This window comes from Podarcis erhardii, assembly GCF_964252035.2.
Source record: "Podarcis erhardii genome assembly, chromosome: 6".
NCBI classification, from domain to species: Eukaryota; Metazoa; Chordata; class Lepidosauria; order Squamata; family Lacertidae; genus Podarcis; species Podarcis erhardii.
The window spans coordinates 34,781,483-34,802,364 of record NC_138510.1 but is presented as its reverse complement, the minus strand read 5'-3'; the positions used below and the strand labels follow the sequence as shown (position 1 = coordinate 34,802,364).

The 20,882-nt window shown below is 40.0% G+C and overlaps 3 protein-coding genes across 14 annotated transcripts in view; 2 read left to right on the top strand and 1 right to left on the bottom strand.

The window, feature by feature from the left end:
- The window catches only part of SYCP1 (synaptonemal complex protein 1), a 48,159-nt gene extending 42,649 nt beyond the window's left edge, over positions 1–5,510 (top strand). For all 7 annotated transcript variants that reach the window (XM_081864899.1, XM_081864904.1, XM_081864900.1 and 4 more), the window contains exons 28-32: positions 1,227–1,286; positions 1,469–1,618; positions 3,029–3,169; positions 4,532–4,618; positions 4,707–5,510. In XM_081864899.1, the coding sequence (XP_081721025.1) occupies positions 1,227–1,286; positions 1,469–1,618; positions 3,029–3,169; positions 4,532–4,618; positions 4,707–4,850 (582 nt within the window). In that variant the 3' untranslated portion in view covers positions 4,851–5,510. The remainder of the gene's footprint in view (positions 1–1,226; positions 1,287–1,468; positions 1,619–3,028; positions 3,170–4,531; positions 4,619–4,706) is intronic.
- LOC309343457 (uncharacterized protein) lies at positions 4,943–11,616 on the bottom strand. Of its 3 annotated transcripts, none has more exons than XM_081865044.1 (5): positions 11,508–11,616; positions 10,497–10,630; positions 7,878–8,376; positions 6,629–6,793; positions 4,943–5,825 (listed from the first exon to the last, which is right to left on the bottom strand). In XM_081865044.1, the coding sequence occupies exons 3-5, from the start codon at positions 8,332–8,334 to the stop codon at positions 5,590–5,592; spliced, it is 858 nt and encodes a 285-aa protein (XP_081721170.1). In that variant the 5' UTR covers positions 8,335–8,376; positions 10,497–10,630; positions 11,508–11,616; the 3' UTR covers positions 4,943–5,589. The 3 variants fall into 3 exon arrangements, with proteins under 3 accessions (XP_081721170.1, XP_081721169.1, XP_081721168.1); XM_081865043.1 differs by having other exon boundaries at positions 11,308–11,611; XM_081865042.1 differs by having other exon boundaries at positions 10,497–11,611.
- TSHB (thyroid stimulating hormone subunit beta) lies at positions 8,383–19,974 on the top strand. Of its 4 annotated transcripts, XM_081865073.1 has the most exons (5): positions 8,383–9,259; positions 9,679–9,834; positions 13,306–13,453; positions 18,199–18,367; positions 19,628–19,974. In XM_081865073.1, exons 3-5 carry the CDS (start codon positions 13,419–13,421, stop codon positions 19,868–19,870), a joined length of 447 nt encoding a protein of 148 aa, XP_081721199.1. In that variant the 5' UTR covers positions 8,383–9,259; positions 9,679–9,834; positions 13,306–13,418; the 3' UTR covers positions 19,871–19,974. The 4 variants fall into 4 exon arrangements, with proteins under 4 accessions (XP_081721199.1, XP_081721200.1, XP_081721198.1 ...); XM_081865074.1 differs by lacking the exon at positions 9,679–9,834; XM_081865072.1 differs by lacking the exon at positions 8,383–9,259 and having other exon boundaries at positions 9,457–9,834.
- The last annotated feature ends 908 nt before the right edge of the window (positions 19,975–20,882 follow it).

The following is a 20,882-nucleotide window of genomic DNA, read 5'->3' as shown; positions in this document are numbered from 1 at the left end:
TCTTGCACTCCTCAGAGATTGGAGTGATGTGCAGCAATGCATTTATGATATATATAACATGATTAGTGATGCACTGGCTAATCTGTGCTACGTAGAGACCTGCTCTGTAAAAGTGGTGGTGATGCAAGCTGAGCAAATCACATTCAGATTGAAATGGAATTCAGACTTGTCAATTTGTATTAAGCACCCAAGTGATAGTCCAATCAAATAAATCACTAGAAGCAATTTTTACCATGTTCATGATGATGCCTGGGGGGCAGTAGAGCTGTAAGCCTTGGCTTTGGGATCACTGGTGCTTATGATGAGAAAGTGGGGGGAGGCTGAGGTGATGGGGAAACTGGCATGGTTTAGGTGCACCAGTCGAGCCAAACCAGCATTCCAGCACCCTACCTGTCAAGCAGTAGCAACCTGGCTGTCAAGAAGCTAGCATTGCAGCTATCCCACCAAGTAAGCCACTTCTGGCACAGTAAAGAGAATTACCCTGGAAATCCTTACATAGAAATTGCAGAAACAAAAACTAAGTACTTAGTTCATTAGTTTCCCGCAGATTTGCAGTGATACTTTTGTGCTAGGTAGCATATACTCAGTGAAGTCAGGGTAAGATTAAAAGAAATATATTTTTGGACCTGAAAAATTATTTGATCTAGCTTGACTATGGAGTTCTCATCTAGGTAATGCTTCACCAAAGATTAAGGATAATTTTAATTGGCCACAGGATTCCCCTATACTAGAGGTATCTAGCCCATGTCTTTAGTCATTTTTGGAGTATAATGTCCTTAAACCTTGACCGTTAGCCATGCTGCCTGGGACTGGTGGGAGTTGGAGTACAACAACATTTGGAGGCTAGGATGGCCATCAGAAAGGGGCCAGAAAGGGGCAATGGTGCAGACCTGGCCTCATGGTATTGGTAAATCACTGGGAGGGAGGGAGAGAGGGAGGGAGGGAGGGAGGAAGCGGCAAGATGGCAGGGAGTTTGGTGCTATGAAATGTACTGGTGGAGCCAGTCCACCTGTCCTGCTGGTGTGTTTACTGAACCCCTACATGGGGTGTAGGGGGTCCTTCATAGCTGATTTTAACTTTTAAAAAACAACTGTGGTAGAGCTGATAGTGGTTTTCTGAGCTTCTCACTTAACTGCTCCCTTTTTGTCTTGTGCTAATAAAAAAAGTATATTTAAATAGAAAACTTCAAAAGTTTTTTTTAAGTTGCACTATTTCCCTCTGTCTAGGAAAAGCTAGCAAGAGAAGCAAATAAAGGTGACATTTCTAAAAAAGAAAAAAGGCATCAGGTGACCATTACTTCTGTTTTTCAAAATTATTATGCTTTGCTACAATATAGCATTCAACTTTAATTGCATAAGCTACCTGAAGTAGTGAAGTAGTAAAATTTTCTAGTAATATTTGTTGTTATGGTAGTTGTGTTCTTCTCATACTTACTCCATATTTTTATGCTTTCTGTAATTAATTGTAGAAAACACAAACATCCTTCATGGAAACACCTAAAACCAATAGCCTAGATTCTCCATCTCTTCATTCCAAAAAGAAAATGTCCCAAAAATTTACACCTGCTAATGTGAACAAGTTGGAATACAAAGAAAAGTCTTCTTGGACACCTGCCAGGGTTTGTTTCTTAATATATTACGTTTCAGTTTTATGTACTTGTTTGTTATCTACTTGTTTATCTATATTTGTTCAGGGTTTGATTTAAGATTCTCATTTCTAAATTTTGTATGAAAAAGTAGATTTTCTTTTTCTTTTTAAAAAATCACTATTTAGAAAGTAATATTTAGCTTAAAGTTTCTATTCTCCAAATTTCACTGCTGCCCTGCCCCATCTGGTAAGTGGCAACAGTGTCACTGTCAGGAGGGCAGTGGCATGGCATTGCCCCACTGCACTGGCTGCTTGTAGATCCATGTCTTTGTTGTCTTGTGTTACCTTTATTTCCAGATTTCTGATTATTTTTTGTGTTGTGTATTTACCACTTTATGTACGGTAGTTAATGAGTGATGCAATATTCCTTCACTTTATTGTGATTTGATGGCTCCTCTATCCTCAGCTAACCAGTAATGTAGCTTATTACTTTTAAATGCTGTAAGTAAGCAATATAGATCAGAAGCTCCATCCACTGACATTAACTTGTTTAGGGTGTAGGTTTAATGTGTAGGTTTGTCATCTATCAAAGCTTCACTAAGCACCCAGATGGTAGAGTACTAGCGAAAATAGCCCCCATCATTTAATACCGATAAGATAGCTGGGTTGCAGAGTTACGTACTGGGGAAGATCACTTGCCACTCTTGTTGTTACTTCATAATTGCCTTCCACATATATGTCTTAAGGCAACATACACACAGAGAGAAAGAACACTCATCATTGCAACCAGCCAAAAGGTATCTGTAACCCATACACAGAAGCGGCTCACTCAGTGGTCCAGAGCTGCAATGCTACCTTGCCAGCAGCAGCACTGCCACTTACTCAGAGGGAGTACAGTGCAGGCTGGAAAGCTAGCTTTGCATTTCCATTCACTAGGCAAGTTGCTTATACTTATGCAGCGCTAGCTGAGAAAAAAGGTTGGAATCCACTTCAACCACATGCATTTATTTCACAACAAATTTTTATTTTGGGAAAGCCTAAGAAAGTTTGTAGGGACCACTCCTTTACAATCTACATATATCTTTTTGGGATTAATATTTTCCTTTCTCATTAATCTAAATGTTTTTCACCTTAACCAATCAAGACCTACAAATTTCCTTACAAATCAAGTCTTCTGTGCACAAAAAAAAGTTACATATGTACAGTAGTTGAATCTCCATATTTTGGGGCTGCATTCATGGTTGCTTATACTGGGACAGGTCTCACATGCCCAGAAATTACAGGGCATAAGGAGCTGCCTGACGGTACTATCTGTACATAGCGTAATTCTAAAGAAAAGGATCTGTGAACAAGGGCTTCTAGGTTTAAAAGAGTCTTTTTTTAAAAAAGGTTAAAGTTAGCATCATGGATTTTAAAAAAATATTTCTTTTATTCCATATAGACTTACACTGTGAAAACACCTCCAAAATCTAAATTACTAAGAGAAAGCACCAGCCTACTTTCAGAAGAAGTAACAAAGAAAAAAAGAAAAGTTCTTTTAGAACTGGATACTCAGTCAGATACCTCTGAGAACGACCTCCTGGTATTAGTTTGAAAATAAGAAATATATGTGTGTGTGTGTGTGTGTAAACAGGCATTTGAAGTGCTTTTTGTTATCACATGCCATTTCTTTTGCTTTACAGCATAAAAATATTTTCCCCCCCTAGCCATATAAATGATTCCATGGATTATCTCCCCCCCAAAAGTAACTGCTTTTCTCACCAGAACAGATGATTACTACTCCTTGATCAGATGCCCTTGGAACCTATGAAGTAACAACTAACCTAGCCAGATCATTTCCCCCTCAAGGTTCACATAGATTTGAACAAAAAAAAACCTTAGATAGAGGCATATATTATGTTTGGTAAATTTCTTTTGATACCCCCCCCCCTGGATTGGACCCCCCCCCACAGATGCTGGACTCCTATCCGTACTGACTGTTGGTCATGCTGACTGGGTGTTATGAGAGCTGAAGTCCAACAACATCTGGAAGATTACATGTCCCTGATTTAGAGCTTTCCAAAGATCTTTCTAATTGTTATCGGAAATTCTTCCTAATTTGAAATGTCATAGAGTAATATAACTAAGCAAATTATTTCTTGGTGTGTAATGAAAGTCATGTCTATCCAGTCTTCTGTAGTTTCCATTACATACTTATATGAAACATAACACTGTTTTTAGATTGCATAATATTGTTATGTGTTCCCCAGTTCTCTGAACAGTGAGATGGTCTAGAGCTGGTCTAGAAGCAGTGCTATAGGGTTTCATTTCCTTAATGAGAGAGTTAGAGATTCTTGTAATAATCGTTTCTTTGTTTTTCTCCTATATACATACAAGAAGCAAGCAGTCTCCTAAAAGCAGACAGCGTTGCCACTCAGCCTGTTTTAGTTCCCAGAAAACAGCTTATACAGCTCCAGCCTTGTGGCTGCACTTCAGTTCTTAGGTATTCCCAGCTAAGCCCTCTCAGTGCTCTTCTCTTTGGGTGGTGTCCAGCTAAGTTTTAATCAGAGTAGACCAAATGAAATTAGTAAACATGGCTAAGTTAGGTCTACTTATTTCAATAGGTCTACTTTGACTGAAGCTCAGTTGAATACCACATTTTGTTTCCTTCTTGGTTCTGAACCAACATACATAGTGATAACATAAAGCATAAGGAGCTGCCTTACATCAAGTTAGACCCATAATCCATCTAGCACAGTACTATTGATATGTACCTAGCATAATGCTGCACACAAAGATCTGTGAACTAGGGCCTCTAGGTTTAAAAAGTCATAGGATGTTTTTCCTTATTCTTAAACTGAATGTGTGTAATGAAATAATTTTTCCATGTTGTATATTGAAAAAGGAAAAGAAAGACTCTAGATGTTATTATGCATTTATTTAAAAAAACCAATTTCTTTTCAAGAGCATCGTTTCAGAGGAAGAAATGTTTAAAAAGCTGTATAAAGATTATCCACAAACTTCTTGCCTATGTGTCATGACACCAAAAAAGGTATCTTCACAATTTTACTAAAAGCCAAAACATATATCACAATTGCCGTGTTAATAAAATTAAGTGAAGTTTTCAATTTTGTGTACAGGTTCACATGCCACCAACTTTGAAAACTCCTGGATCTTCTGTTAAGGTTGCAGCTTTAAGAAAGATGCGAGATGCTGGATGGACTGCAATCTCCAAAGTGGATAGAAAGAAAAAAATGAAAGAAGCTGGAAAACTTTTTGCATAAGTGAAACTTACTGTAATGTTGAACTAATTGTTTAGTTTATCATATTTGAATACTCTGCCTTCATTACATTTTTGTTTCAGTAACTTTAAAAAAAAAAGATAGGGTGTCCTGAGTCTGTTAAAAGGGCAGGAAGTGTTGGAATAATTTAAATATTATAAGCTTCCCCAAGAACTTATGTTCTGATCTATCTCCTGTAGGTACAGGTGCATGTGTGGAAAAGAATCAATGTAGGGCTCAGTAGAGTCCTCTTTCTTCCCATCCCTCCCTTGCTGGATCTAGAGTACTTTTGCACAGGGCCATCAGGAGAAAAGGTTATCTGGATGCATACATAGTAGGCTTGATCAGGGTTGTAAGTAATGACCAATGCATAGCATTCTATGATCAGCTAAGGACCAGCAGGGGACAGAAGAAGGAAATAGTGCTCCACTAAGTCCTCTGCCAATCCTCTCCTGCATGCTCATTTGCATGTATAGGTTAACATAAACAGATTAGAAATGTAAGGTTAGTGAAAGAATGAATCAGAAAAGGCTCATCTTATTTAATTAAACACAATATTACCAATGAAATTGAAAGTCATTCGTTGTCACTGAGTAGCAGATAACTGTATTCTACTGCTGGAAGTGTTCCTTGTTTTCAAATAAATATACTTTATTAATTTTATTTTCTTATTTTTATTGAGCTGGATAGAAGTTCAAATATTTATTGAAGCCACTTTAAAAGAGTTCCTGTGCTCCAACAATTATATGCCTCCTGGTGGTATTTGAAATGTTCCCTCATAAGTTGAAGAAAAGTCCACTTCTTTTTCACCAGGCAAAAACTCCAGTCTGTATTGTCCAGGTTGAGCACTAAATGGTAACTGATCAGCCTGAAGCTCATCATCGTCATACACTGTCATGTTGGAATTAGAAATTCTTGGTGCATCATATAAGCCTCCTGATATTACAAGTGTGTCATCTGGAGTAGCATATCTGTCCACTGTAAACAGTTTTTAAAAAATAAATATTACTGGGAAATGATCAATCCAAAAAGCTAAAGACTTAAAATCTTCCTTGTGCAATGATACAATTTAAGTATCATTCATAGAAAATTGCCAGTATCCAGTTCAGATGTACAACATACCCAGTGAGGATAGAAATATGTTGGCATGGATTCAAAGCAGCACATGTGAATGTTCTAGTTCTTCCTTTCAGAGGCAGCCAATTACACTGGTCAAAAGGGTCATTTGCCTTTTCAAGTAGCACCTCAAGAGGCTCAGGGGGCTTTGATATGAGCACAAATAAGTTTTTTGCATCTGTGCACCCAGTACTCTGTGCCACAGGCCCTTGGTTATAAACATTATTCCTTTACATATTTCAAAAAAACAGAAATATTTTTTAAAGCTAAACATTGATACTCAAAAACTTTCTCATACATTTATGTCTCCTTTTCTCTCATGCATGCATTTAGGCTGTAGCCTTTCTCTGCAGGAAACTGTCACATTGTCTGGTAAACCCAATGTTTCCTGCTGCTGAAACTCCACTTCCATTTCAGACTCTACAGTCCACACAACAAACAGCTAATTTTACCACTAGACTGAGAAACAGCAGTAGTACCTCTTGGAGCTGTTTTAAATTGTTACCATTTGCTGTGCCATTCCATTACTTAGCATGTAGTGGTTGGTAAGTGACTAAGGGAAGACAGCTACTATGAATGAATATAAAAAGCTGAGTATTGCCCCTTCCCATAATTACTCATTAGTCTTGTACATGATATTGGTATTTGATTTAAAATATACTAACCTGTTTCAAAAGAGGCATCATAAAGTGGATGATGGGAAAATTGGTCTCTTCGTTTTCGATATTTATTGAAAATATATATAATGAATCCGAGAATTGTCAGTGCGAGAACAATGGCAAAAAATATGGTTAGGATGGTATCTGAATTGCTCAAACCAGCTCCTTCTGCTGCAATGAAATAATACAGAAAGCCTACTAATACTTAGTTTAAAAAGCTCAGTAAAACTTAGACCTACCTGCCCACGGACTGTCTCGCCAGAGTCGTGCATGCTCTAGTTATCTCCCGCATGGACTACTGCAATGTGCTCTTCGTGGGGCTGCCTTTGAAGAGATCTGCATTGGTTCCCAGTACATTTCTGAGCACAATTAAATGTGTTGATTCTGACCTTTAAAGCCCTAAATTGCCTCGGTCCTGTATACCTGAAGGAGCGTCTCCACCCCCATTGTTCAGCTCGGACACTGAGATTCAGCACCGAGGGCCTTCTGGCGGTTCCCTCATTGTGAGAAGAGGTTACAGGGAACCAGACAGAGGGCCTTCTAGGTAGTGGTGCCCGCCCTCTGGAACGCCCTACCATCAGATGTCAAGGAAATAAGCAACTACAGTATCCTATTTTTAAAAGACACCTGAAGGCAGCCCTGTTTATGGAAGTTTTTAATATTTAATACTGTATTGTTTTTAATACTCGATTGTGAGCTACCCAGAGTGGCTGGGGAAACTCAGCCAGATGGGCGGGATAGAAATAAATTATTATTATTATTATTATTATTATTATTATTATTATTTTGAAATAGCTTAGTGTGCTGCTGACTGCAAATCAGTGTGGATGTTTATTCAGACAATTGTCCAGTCAATGATAATGGGACTTCTAGATAAGTATATTTAGGGTCTTGGGGGTCACTACTAAAATATTCTAGTTATTGCTACAGATGCTTTCATCATGTGTCATTTTCAATATCAAACAATTTAAGAGCGACTCTTCGAATGTGCATACAAAGGAAGGTAAACATTGTTCCAATATGTCCTTGTAGTCTGATGGGATACCTTTCCCTAAGAACAAACATGCTATTTGGAAGCAATAGGGGAAAAGCTAGGTGTGGGAAGGGTGATTTGGAGCAGATAAACAGGAGGCACTCCTCCTCCTGCCACTTCTCTACTCTTAACATAGCTTTTCACTATAAAACAACATCACAGCATCAGGTCTCAGTTTACATGTGTTTGCCTGTAACTTTATATTTTGTCCATCAGACCTACCTGGAAACTGAATTGCTGAAACTGAAAGGTAGCCCTTGCTGGTGATTGGTGGTGCAGTACTAGAAGGCTGGACTGTCGGTTTTAATGTGGTAGCTGAAGTTGTGACATTGAAATCTTCAACTGTGGCTTGATGTGTAGAATTAGTAGAGAATGACTCTGTGGGAAATGTCATCACAGTTTTGGCTTCAGCAGTCATAGCTGATGTTTCTGTATGAGGAGAATGGGTGCTTTGTAGAAGCGTAGGAAAGTTGGTAATATTCACTGTTGTTGTGAATGTACTCAAGCTGGCACTTCCATTCTGCAATATAGTGATGTTGCCTGCTTCTGTACTGGAAACGGTCAGCCCTTCAGTCCTAGATGTGGTATTCATTGTTGGGATGTAGTTTGTAGTCTGAAGTGAAACTGTCTTCAGTATGATGGAGACTACAAGGCAAACATATGTTCTTTTGTCCATCATAGCTTTCTGTTTTTTCCTTGTCAATTATGTTAGCTTTTTCTCCTGTGGAAACATATTTAAAACAACAATAACAGAGTTATGGGTATAAATCAAAATTGCTTCTGCTAGGTTCTCTGCAAAAGCATTTAGAGGTGTAAAAGAGCAGAAGGCATTAAACTTTATCTTCTCAATTATTAGTTCTTTCATATAAGGCATACACCTCTCTGGTCTGAGAGAGACACTGAGAGAGACAAGTAGGGTTAGAAACACACATCCCCTGTAATTACCAATTGATTCTGCCCCTTGAGAGGTAAGAGACAAACATGGATGCTCTGAGTAGAGCCAGCAGAAGCCTTTACCGCCAAACCAAGTATTTCAATGCTTCCTTGTCAATTCCGTGGCTTATTGAAGGCATACACCTCAGCAGAAATACATAAATGGAGCCTTAGCGTGTCACAACTGTGATAGCATGTTTTCCTTGGACTCGGGTTAACTTTGATATATGCTAGATTTAGCCCTGAGCAATTAATATACTGAGTCTTAGATTCCTATCAGTAACATGTGAAAGGTAGTGTCAGACCTCACAGGGCAAATAGGATGAAGATGATTGATGCAGTTTGTAATCATGAGCTGTGAATGTGGAACAATAATAATTGGCCTTTGGCATACTGAAAACTTGTAACCTTTGCCTCCGTTGGGGCTTATCAACGCTGTACTCTGCTAGGGTATGAATACCCTGTGTTAATGTGAAGGGCTTAACAGTTTTCATAGCACTACCAGAACCAGATACTGTATTCAAAAGAACTATGCTGGTAAGTTATAAGATAAGATAACATAACATTCTTTATTTTGGTCCAAAGACCCACAGAAGAATTTTCAAAAGCAAAATAAAACAGAAATACAGGGAAAGGATTCCAAGGCGGCCAATATGTTTTATCCAGAGCATGTAAGTTTCTATTTCTTATTACTTCTAAGAGGAATTTAGCCACGGTCAGGGTAGTATTGTTTGACATATCTCCAAGGAGGTACTTAAAGGTAGAAGGCTTCAGATTTTCCAGTTAAGTTTACCAATAAGGGTTTAATTAATTGATCTCTGGCTTGTTTGAACTGCTGACATTGTAGTAGGATATTCTTCATAGAACCTATTCTGATAGGGTATGCCAGACAGTCTGCCATTTAGTACTTCTGATGAAAATACATTTAGTCTGGCTTTGGTGAATAATCAACAATAGAGACAGACAGATTCATGAAATACAATGGTAACTGAAAATCATGGCCATAGTGGATTCCATATGCAAATAATATTTGGTTAACAGGTTGTTAACTTGTAGTTGACCTTTATCTTTGAATCTACTGCTGAATCAGGAGACAAGGAAACATCTTATTCTCCATCTCCTGTTTGCTGGAAAGAACAGGACTTGAATTATCAATCTAAACATATGGATCAGGGCCAGCCCAAGACATTTCGGCACCTGAGGTGGACCCCAAAATGGCTCTCGACTCCCCCCCAGGAAAGAAAAGGTGAGGAAAGATATACATCAGGAACGGGGGTGGGGATGGGGGGAGAGATCAACATTGGGACCCGCTGCTTCAGTGGATCCTGCTGCCTGAGGCACAGGCCAAGCCAAAGGCTGGAATAGGGAGGGACAACAGAAGGCAGTTCTGCCTACTCCTCCAGTTCATCAGCATAATTCAAGCTTAGAAGGCAATTCCAAGCTCGCAACCTGGCAAACTGACAAGAAGCTGCAGCAAGTAGATTTTTTATTTACATTATTTACATGCTGCTCTACACTTTCTCTTGTCCCATGCCTAGAAAGCTCGGGCCCAAGGGGTTTTCCACTTCTCCTGTGCTTTCTAGGCACGGGTCTGAGTGGTTTTCTGTTTGTCCCACAGCTTTTTCTAGGAAAACCTGCTCTCTACTGCTGAATCACAAATCCATGGAAGACTCGATTGACATTTGCTCTGATTCATCAGTACGGAGTGGGTTTTCCTGGGGGAAAGTGCTGAGACAATCAGAAGTGTAGACAAACCCATACTTATGTAACTCCTGCTTCTCAGACAGGCCCAGAATCCCCGCAAAGCACTCTTCTTCAGCTTGAGATCTGTGATTCATCCAAAGCAATACACTCCCCTAACACACACACACACACACACACACACACTCCAAATCTCTTGAAACTCACCAAAGATGATGACGGCAGCAACGGCCCGAGTAACAGATACTTAGCCTTAGCCTGTTTCTGTTTGTTTAATTACTTGGGATATGTTCACTGCAGGGCTGGGCAAAGCCCATAGAGATCTCTATGGTAACGGAAAACTATAAAAGAATTCTAAGGTTAGTCATGCAGAACAATTATTGGCTGGCCTGGGCTGGCCTGGCCTGTCATTTGAATATAGCTGAGAAACTTAACAAGAAATGATATGTATGTACCATAAGATTGTGTTTCAGCACAACATGAATTGACAGGTGTATCAAGAAAACAGTTTCTACAACTATCCCCATGGAATGATCTTTCCCAATTCTTAAAAGGAAGACTTTAACAATTTCCTTCTCAAGAGTAAGAAGAGTATTAAAGCCACTGTGCTTTTGATCATAGCCCTACTTATTTTTTCAGAAACAAGAGAGATAGTCACATGATAGTTGCATCATAGAGACATTCCAAATCAGAACAAAGTTGGATACATGATCTGCATAGAAAGAGGGCTACAAACAAGAAGGTGAAAAGAATTCAGTGCAAATAACTAGCACATGGGTGGCTAATGGGTGGCACTCCAGAGCCTGTTGAAGTGCAATTCCCCTCAGTCCCAGCCAATAGTGAGAGATGATGTGAGTTGTACTCCAACCACATCTGGAGATTTGCCCATTAACAGAGGCTGTTTTAGGGGACACAGACACCCTTCCGGAATTTCTCACCAGTTTGTTTTCTGATGAGTACAGAAATAGTCTAGGAAAGATGTAGTAATTAACCAACAATGTACTGTAGTCTGGTTTACCTTGGGCTGCAGAGATATGACAAGAACATTCTAGGTGACCCTTCCCAGAAACAGAAGACTAATTCATGAGGAAACAGAAGCAAAGTCTTGAAAAATGAATATTGTTTGACAAACCAAGCTGCTCTTATATTTGCTGGTTATTTTCCTCAGACTAGAAACTAAGCCAATCTTTCACATATGAAGAAAAGTAACAACCATACTTATAGTTCTGAAGTCACTGCCACAAGTCCAATGCCGCACCATTAGTATTTTCTTGTACTCATCCTTCAGAAACCAGCCACATCTGCTCCAAGATTCTGGGAACAATACTTTACCTTACATATAAGCAGGAAGTAAATGTACTCAAATTGTTAACCAATTAGGCCTGTGAAAACAGTTTAATGATTCATACTGCAAGTGAATGATTAACCTGTGACTAGTGCTAGCAAGGATTAAATCAATCCATCTTTTTCATACAAAAGGTCACAGAAAAACAATAACTCAGTCTCAAACCCAAAAGCAAAGCACGGATAACAGCAGCCCAGTTCTAGGACACCTCACTTACCATGTGTTGATCTTCTAATCCAGTCTAAGACATGCTTGAGTTTTGACTATGCATTGGATGCATTCAGATGCTAATGGCAAGAGTGTACTTTTCCAGGAGTGGATACTGGTCCATGGTGATAATGGAAGTGAATGCTCCTACATCAGCATACCACATATGGAAGTGTCAATCTAGAATCAAAACCTACCAACATCTGGCAAATCCCTGTTCTAGTTCAGGAACAAATTCTCCCTAATTGGACATTCAAAATATTGTGTATAATCTGCATGCTCACTTCAGAAGCACAAACTGCTGTTGCTTCCTCGCTGCCCATTTTTCCTCCCCAACCCATGCTATGCTTATTCTGATGCATTCCTAGAATCTTAGAATTGTAGAGCTGGGAGCGACCCTGAGGATCATCTAGTTCAGGCATGTCCAACCAGTCTATTGTGGGGTGTCCCTGGTTGATCCTGGTTGATCGTGTGATCCTGGCAAAAAATAAAGAAATCACTGCCAGTTTTTTTTATAGTGGGAGTAGATCACAGTCTCTTGGGGGTTGGACATGCCTGTCTAGTCCAACTCCCTGAAATGCAGGAATAGGTATTTAGATTTATTTTATTCTACTTATTTAGATTTAGTTACAGATAGTCAAAACAAAACAAATAGTCAAAACAAAACAAATTCCTTCCAGTAGCACCTTAAAGACCAACTAAGTCAGTTCTTGGTATGAGCTTTCGTGTGCATGCACACTTCTTCAGATACTTCTTCAGGTATCTGAAGAAGTGTGCATGCACACGAAAGCTCATACCAAGAACTGACTTAGTTGGTCTTTAAGGTGCTACTGGAAGGAATTTGTTTTGTTTTTATTTAGATTTAGTTTATAATTTTATAATAAAAAGCACAATAACCGAAGAACACAATTTGTACTTTGAAACTTTGTAAGCCATTGCAGCTTCTAGACTTTGAAAATAGGAGACAACATTTATCTGTTCCTACTTGGGCAATATAATGTGGCAGCTAATGCTGGAGATGGGGGTGATTGCAATTATTGATAAGAGCTCATTATGAATGCACAGTAAGGACACTTGAAGGGACCCTAGATTCAGTTTTGTGACAACTTAGGGACTATCCAGATGTGGGGGGTTTTAACTGTACACTCCTGATGATTTGTGCTCAAGGTGGTGTCTGGCTGCTTCTATGCAATCCCAATTTCAATAGTGTTTGTGCCTTCAAAAGTTTCAGGGCAGACATCCTGTTTCATTTCCCATTGTGACTTCCTTCTGAAATCCTAACTTTTCATCCTACAAATCTTCCAGGCTTTGTTTTGTTTCGTTGTCCCTCCGTTGTGTGCTGTAGCAGAATAATTACGTCTGCATCCCTTAACAATCTTTTCAGAATACGGGCACATTTTTACAACAAATGTGACATCATCGTCTTGCCTGCTTTTAAATAGCCATCTTTTGCATTTTCTGTAGCGTTGCTTATCATTGAGGCACATCCAGTGCCCTGATATTTGGGTTCCTGGGATTACTCATCTGATGGCAACACGGCAGCGGTATCTTCTGTTTCATGAAAGTGCAACTCGTTGATGTCAGTGAGAAGGATGTTTTGCTTAGGAGAAAGGTTAGAGATGAATGATTAATACTTAAACTGGCTGTCATTGGATGGAGATCCTAGAGTTTAAGCGGCACATGGACAAGTCATGTAACCAGCTGGGAAGCAAGTGTGCCTTAGATAAATCAGAAATGGAGCTGGACTACCACGGTATAGTAGATTCTGAAGAGGTCTCTTAATGAGGGGAATTGTGGAAAGATCTGGTACATGACAGAGGAGTGTATTCAAAAAAAGGCATAACTACAACCTAGTGCAAGGGACTTTTACTATATGGAGTCTCTTGCCTCATTGTCTTGGAGTGAGAATTTGTCTCCTAGATGAAACCTCAGAATCTTCAGCTGAGGAGCTGTGAAGCTGGTCTGGTATTTAAGACACCTAAATACTTTATTTATTCTAACATAAATAATAAATAATAATATTTTTATATTAACATATTTACATGATGGCCTGCACAAACCCTGCCAGCCGTTTCACAAATTTCATTAGACCAAATATGCATTTGCTCAAGCATAGGATAGGCACATTTCAAGCATCAACCTCACCCCATGATGATATCTGTTTTCTCTTTAGCTAAACACGTCTGATAGATGCCCAAGAGGAGATTCCACACCCCAGTTCATACCCCTTCCCTACCTAGGCAATGCAATAATGGCCCAAAACATCTACCTCTGAAGTTTGCCTGCTTACAAGCCCTGCCTTGTATTGTTACACATCCTCTCCCCATTGGTCAGACTCCCTCATCCACTCCCTTTCTACTAAAGATATAAACAAAGGCTCTTAAAAATAAATAAATGAGATTTTGTCTTTATTGGAACAACTTAAAGAGCTATGCATATTCCTGGCATGTTAAGTGGACCTTGATCTGATGTAGGGCAAACTAGACACTGAGTATGTCTAGAGCCAATGTAGTGTAGTGGTTGGAGTGTTGGACTAGGGTCTGGCAGAGCAGGGTTCAAATCCCTACCCGGCCAAGAAGCTCACTGTGGGTCTATTGGGCCAGCCACTATCTCTCAGTCTAACCTGCCCCAAAGGTGGTTGTGAGAATTGAGGGGGGCAGAGAGAGAGAATCTTGGAGAAAAAGGTGATGTTGCTGTGCTACAACTCCCATCATCTTTGACTACCGGCCATGCTAACTGAAGCCGATAGGAGTTGGAGTCCAACAACTTTTAGAAGGTTCATCTACTGGCTTTAAAAGTACATTTTACCTACTTCTAAGTATTGCTGCTTTTTCTGTTCCATACTAGTCACTTCTTCCTTCCTTTCTTGGAATAAATTTTGCTGAAGGGTGCAATAAAAATGTTTTAAATAAATAAAATAATGTCCCACCAGTGTTTCAAAGCTGAACAAAAGAAGAAATAGAACCCGCTCATGTAAACCCATGGTGATGATTGCTGCACTCAATCCAATGCACAATTATCTTGCTAAAATTAATAGGACCGTTGTACTGATGCTGTACTTACATCTGGCAATGTTCCAAAGATATCATATGTGAAGACTCCCCAGGATTCTCAGACGGAGCACCTGACAGTCATTCTCTGAATGTACCCCTGCTTAGTTCCTCACTCTCGCACAATTTATTTCCTGCAGAAATCCAGGATCCACCCATCTGCTGAGGGCCCCCATTTCTGAATTAGGGCCACCTGGGAAAGATTATATAACAATGAGATAATAACAAACTCATGTCCATGTGGCTTTGGCCAGCAGGAAACAACGGAGCATGCCCTTCTTTATTGCCAACATTATATAGACATTTGAACTAGGTTTATCCAACCCATCTTATATAAGTTTCCTGGGCATTCAGAACAACACAACATCTCCCTATTACTACATGACGAGACCCCAGAAGTTACATATTCATTCGCCAGATTTTGCGCTGCCATGATAGATATTCAACGGAGAATGGTCTATGCTACAATTCAATCCTGAAGGCCCATATTGTTAGATCTGCACTTCTGAAGCCCACCCCATATAGCTGTGTTAACCGATCATTTAATTTTTCTTATAAATTTTTACTCACCCATTATCTATGCCTAATTAAGTATTCTATGTATATGTTTGGTTCATGCTCTTATTTATTTAATAATTATTCGCTTAGATTCATACTGTTATGCTATTTATTTAGATGTTTTACTTATGCTGGTCTATGACCGTAATAAAGTACTTGACTCATCATAGCATAGGTTTAAGAGATTTATTATAGAAAGTCAAATTAATTAGTGTTGCTTTTGGACACTTAAGCCCCTTTTGCCATGATGTAGATCTATTTTTAGAGACCTTGAGAAGAGAGGAGAAACAAAAATGTCCCACAGACTGAATAATGAAAATGACTTCTGGCTTTCCGGTCAAATAAACCAGTCACCAGCCCTATGCAGCCAGTTGCATGATCCACACTTACCATTTCTAGGCACAGTCCTGAACTACAGGGATGCATTCAGCTGAGGCCACATACATGCTATACCTTTTTAAAAAAGGTAAAGGTAAAGGATCCCTGGACGGTTGAGTCAAAGGCAACTATTGAGGTTGCGGTGCTCATCTCGCTTTCAGGCCGAGGGACCCGGTGTTTGTCCACAGACAGCTTTCCGGGTCATGTGGCCAGAATAGAACACCGTGGCGGAAACCAGAGCACATGGAAACAGTTGGCAGGAGCTGTGGTAGAGCAACAGGATCTCACCGCTGACCTTCTAACTGGCAAGCCAAGAGGCTCAGTGGTTTACACCACAGCGCCACTCATGTGCTATGTCCCCACCTTTACCGATACCTTTAAGGCACATTCAAAGCACATTCTTTCTCTCAAATAATTCTGGCCTCTGTAGTTTGTTAAGGTTGCTGAGAATTTCACATATAGACCTCTAGGTTCTTCCATCACAATTCAAATCTATCCTAAGACCCCCTGATCTGCAAACTGGGCTTGCTTCTCTTCCATGGCAGTTCTTTCCCAGCAATTGCCAATGTCAACAAAGGCTTTCCTAAATCCATATATATGTATTTTCATGTTGTGGTAAGTGAAGAATGAATATTAAATTAATTAGCTGTGCCATCCAGCTGCTAGGCGGAGATGTTATAGTTCTCCATATCTCAATTACATTTCCTGAATGGACAAGTATGAATCTTCAGTAGATATTACAGAGATTAGAAGTAGCAATTAATGCAATTACATAAACAGGTAGATCAGCCAGGAATTAACCAGAGGAGTATAAAATGCACTCAGAGTTTGTGCTGGACTTATTGCGTCTGAAGCAGAATCAATGAAGAATCTGGTTCTTGTGTGAAGGAAAGAGCCGGCTGACGGTCTTTCCAGTTTGGCATCACTTCACGGTTGATAGGTGGGTGTCTGGCCAGTGTTCTATGTAAGTATGTGGGGAATTCAGGAATGACTGCATATTTGTAGATGTTGGCAACTTGTGCCCTACTGTCAGGGTGCCTCCAGAATCCACACTGTCACTATTTTGCAGGAGGGATTTAAGTGTATATCATAAATTTAGACGTGTGCAATTAAATTGCTTGCTCACCCTAGTACAACAAATCTACTTTTTTAAAGACAGGCTATTTGCAGTAAGAAAAGTCACAGGAAATGTACTGAAAAGCATGGCATGAATTAATGAGTTGCAGGAAGATGTATGGACACTGCACAAGCAAATCAGGATGGATGATCATTAAAGACCAGACATGGGCTTGTATCCATTATAGCACTAAGTAAATGTCCGCACAATGCAAGGATTTCTGCTTGCACAATAGAATTCACCTTTCTCCTCCCTTGTGCCCCGCTAAATCTGTTCTGATGGTTCTCCCAACTTTCCAAAGCAGATTTGGTGAGGCTACAGAGTATGCACGCAGGGAGAAAACAGAGAAAAATCCTGTCGCACAAGCAGTTATCCTTGCACTGACAGGATGAGGAAAATTGATACTGCCCAGTGTCTAACCTCTGTGTAAGCTTTCTGCAAGCAAATTCGAATGAATGTTCAATGAATCTGGAGAAGCCCTCAGAAAAAGGACTTTTCCTAGGGAGCATTCTGTGGCATCAGCCAGAGGCTTGCCATTCTGTCATTGCTTTGTTCATTCAACCTGACACTCTTAGCAGAAGGAGCTCTATTTTCCCAAGCAATACTATATTACTAGCTTATGGCTTACAAATCCTGAGGATTATGTTTGACCTCTTTTTACAGTATCATTAACTTTGGTTTTACTGGGGCTGTTCTTAGTTTGCACAGAGGTTTTAGACTGAGGCAACCATGTACTGAATTGTAGAGAAAACCTTCCATTGCTTCTTTATTCCAACATTTAAGAATGCTTGCTACTGTATGATTGGCAGAACATAATCATTATTGTCCAAGTTATATATGCATGCACCCTGAAGCTCAAGGGAACTTTTTAAGCATTGCTGATCCTTAGATATGCAAGCGCATGGGAATGACAGGAGGAAGAGAAGGGCAAGGTAGCCTTGATGCAGAGATTCTGTGTGTCAGGACAATTGTCTTTCTTCAAGATACTCCTTGTCTTTGCAGATGTACATATTATAGTTTAACTAGGAATTTCTCACTTGGACCTGCCCTCCATCAGTCTAGCTAGGGCACAAATAGCTTACTAGTTATTCTTTATGTTTATGTACACAGAGAACCCACGTACCTGATTGCACAGAAAAAAGATCAGAGAGTTTGGCAATGGAGACTGGGAAAGTCCCTTATATTCTGTTAGTAAGCTACTCCTGACTTCACAATGTCTAATGTGACTTTGCCTTGCTTTGTTTTTGCATGCAGCATGAATCCTGCCCCTTTCACCTCTCTCTTCCTAGTCTTTGCCCTGACTTTGGGGCAGAGCATGTCCCTTTGTGTCCCCGTTGAGTACATCATCCACGTGGAGAAGAGAGAATGTGCCTTCTGTCTGGCCATCAACACCACCATCTGTGAAGGATACTGCATGACACGGGTATGTTCTTACAACACACTATTGAGTTCCTTCTTGGTTGGTTAGGGGAAAAAAGAGAGTTTAATAAGTAGCTTAGGACCTATGGAGTAAATAGGAAAGGATTATTAGACAACAGGGAAGACAAATGAGGTGATATAACGGTTTGAGGCATTATACTGAATGTGGAGGTGAAATGGGAGACACTGGGGTAGTCGAGGCTTTGAATCAATGGACTTTTCAGAGACATGGAAGTGATCAAGGACAGTTATCTGTCGCAAACTATCATCTTGCTTCTACTATGACATTTTCTTAATTTTTGAGGAAATGATTTTCCTTGAGCACATTCAATAATTATTTTTTGCTTTTTTTATTCTCATGAAATTTGGGTTAGCCATGTGGATTATAGGGCACTAAAGGAAGTGGAGAATGTGAATTCACCCCACCAGCACACAGGAGGCCCTCACCCATTACATGATGCTGGTTTAGGGTTGGTGTTGTAGTAGCTCTTCCTCATGGTCTTCAGTAATGGAGTGCCAGGAGTGTGGGTAGAGAGAGGTGGAATCAATATGACACTCATAAATATCAACCAAAACAAAAGAACAGCGATGAAGGGCTGTAGGTGAGAAGAATGTGGCCGGGGGGGGGGGAGGGATTGCAATTATTATGATGACCATCAATAACTGATGGGTGGGAGCTAAGAGCAGTATGTATTGGCAACAAATTGGATCTGAAAAATTAAAGGTCATGGTGAAAGATTGCACTCAAAAGGGTACCTGAGCAACAGGTTGAAAAGCAGGGTTAGCAAAGTTCCAGCAGTTTAATGAAGGTAAATGTTGAAAGAATGAGCAGATGTTCAGGAAGCAAATGGCCACTAGAAAAGTGGAGGGCCAATTCAGAAAGTGAAAAAACCAAAATATATAATTTCAGATTAACTATTAAGTAATGGGACAAACCAAAAGAAGAGGGCCAAGAAGTCACAACCAATCTGTGCATATTTAGGAATTTGATCCTGCTCAGCAACCCTCCCCCAAATAATCATGCCAAGGAACCACACAAGGAACCAAGCTTGTAGCACAAATTCAACATTATGGTGGGACTATGCATATGTCATAGCTTGAAAACCCCTCACAAGGATGAAATGGCCTTTCTTGCTTCAGCAGCACGGTTACAAAAATGTGACTGTTGGGGAGGGATGAGATGGAGAGATTTCTATCTGAGCACAACATAAATTATGCGGGTAGGATTAAGCAAAAAGCAATAACCACTGGCATTCTCTTACAGGACAGCAATGGTAAGAAGCTGCTGCCCCAGAGCGCCCTGTCCCAGGAAGTGTGCACATACAAGGACATGCTGTACAAGACTGTGATGATCCCTGGCTGTCAACACCATGTCGTCTCCTACTATTCCTATCCTGTGGCTGTGAGCTGCAAGTGTGGGAAATGCAACACTGATTATAGCGACTGTGTGCATGAGGCAAGCAGCACTGATTATTGCACTATACCTCAGAAGCTACATAACCTATAAGGCCCCTTCTTTTTCTCTCTCTTGCGCACATAGACACACTATTCCTCCTGTCACATGGCAAGTTTTGGGCATCCAAGAATAAATAGAATGGTTAGCATATCCAACACTTGTTATGTAAAATTATTTAGACTTTTTTTAAAAAAACCAATCAGCTGCTGTTTTCCATTTTATCTAGGACTCACAGACACAAAAATAATTTTCAGCAGTGTTACAAAGGTGCCTCTGACCGTGTGGTTGTACAGACACAAGGAATCCACATTTCTTTGTTGGATTCATTCTCCTTCCTGAGGAAAAGCAAAACAAGCCAGCCCCTTCCATTCATGCTTTGATAGAGAAGGGAAGTTGCATATTCGGCCAGAATTGCTATGCTGTTCTCAGCACTGACAGCTACACCAATATTTCATTAGCTCCTGTGATTTGCTTGTCAGTCTTTGCCATTGCTGCGTCAAGTATTAATAACCATGGAGATCAAGACCCCTGTGGCACTCCAAAGACTATATTACTATATCACAAATAATTGTAGACAGCATCTGTCATGGATGCTTTAGCTGGGATTCCTGCATTGCAGTGGGTTGGACTAGATGACCCTTGGGTCCCTTCCAACTCTATGATTCTGATAAATTTCATGCCATAATAAATTAGGTACCACGGGACTCTTGGTTTTCTTTGGACTAGAGTGCTAGTTGTGTTCATTACAACATTGTTAATTATCCATATAAAATAATCATGTGTATAATGAAGGTAGACAACTGCGGGGGGGGGGGAGCAGGGTATAGCTAGAAACTGAACCATCACCCAGAGCATAGCAAAAGCTACTTCTGCTGAGCAGACATAGTGACAGGTGGTTGCCTAGTGAGCTATACGGATAAAGCATGTCTTTCAGAAGACTAGGGTTATTTCAATTCATTTAGAAAATTGGCAAGGCTTACACAAATGTATTATTATTATTATTAATAATAATAATAATAATAATTATTATTTATACCCCGCCCTCCCCAGCCAAGGCCGGGCT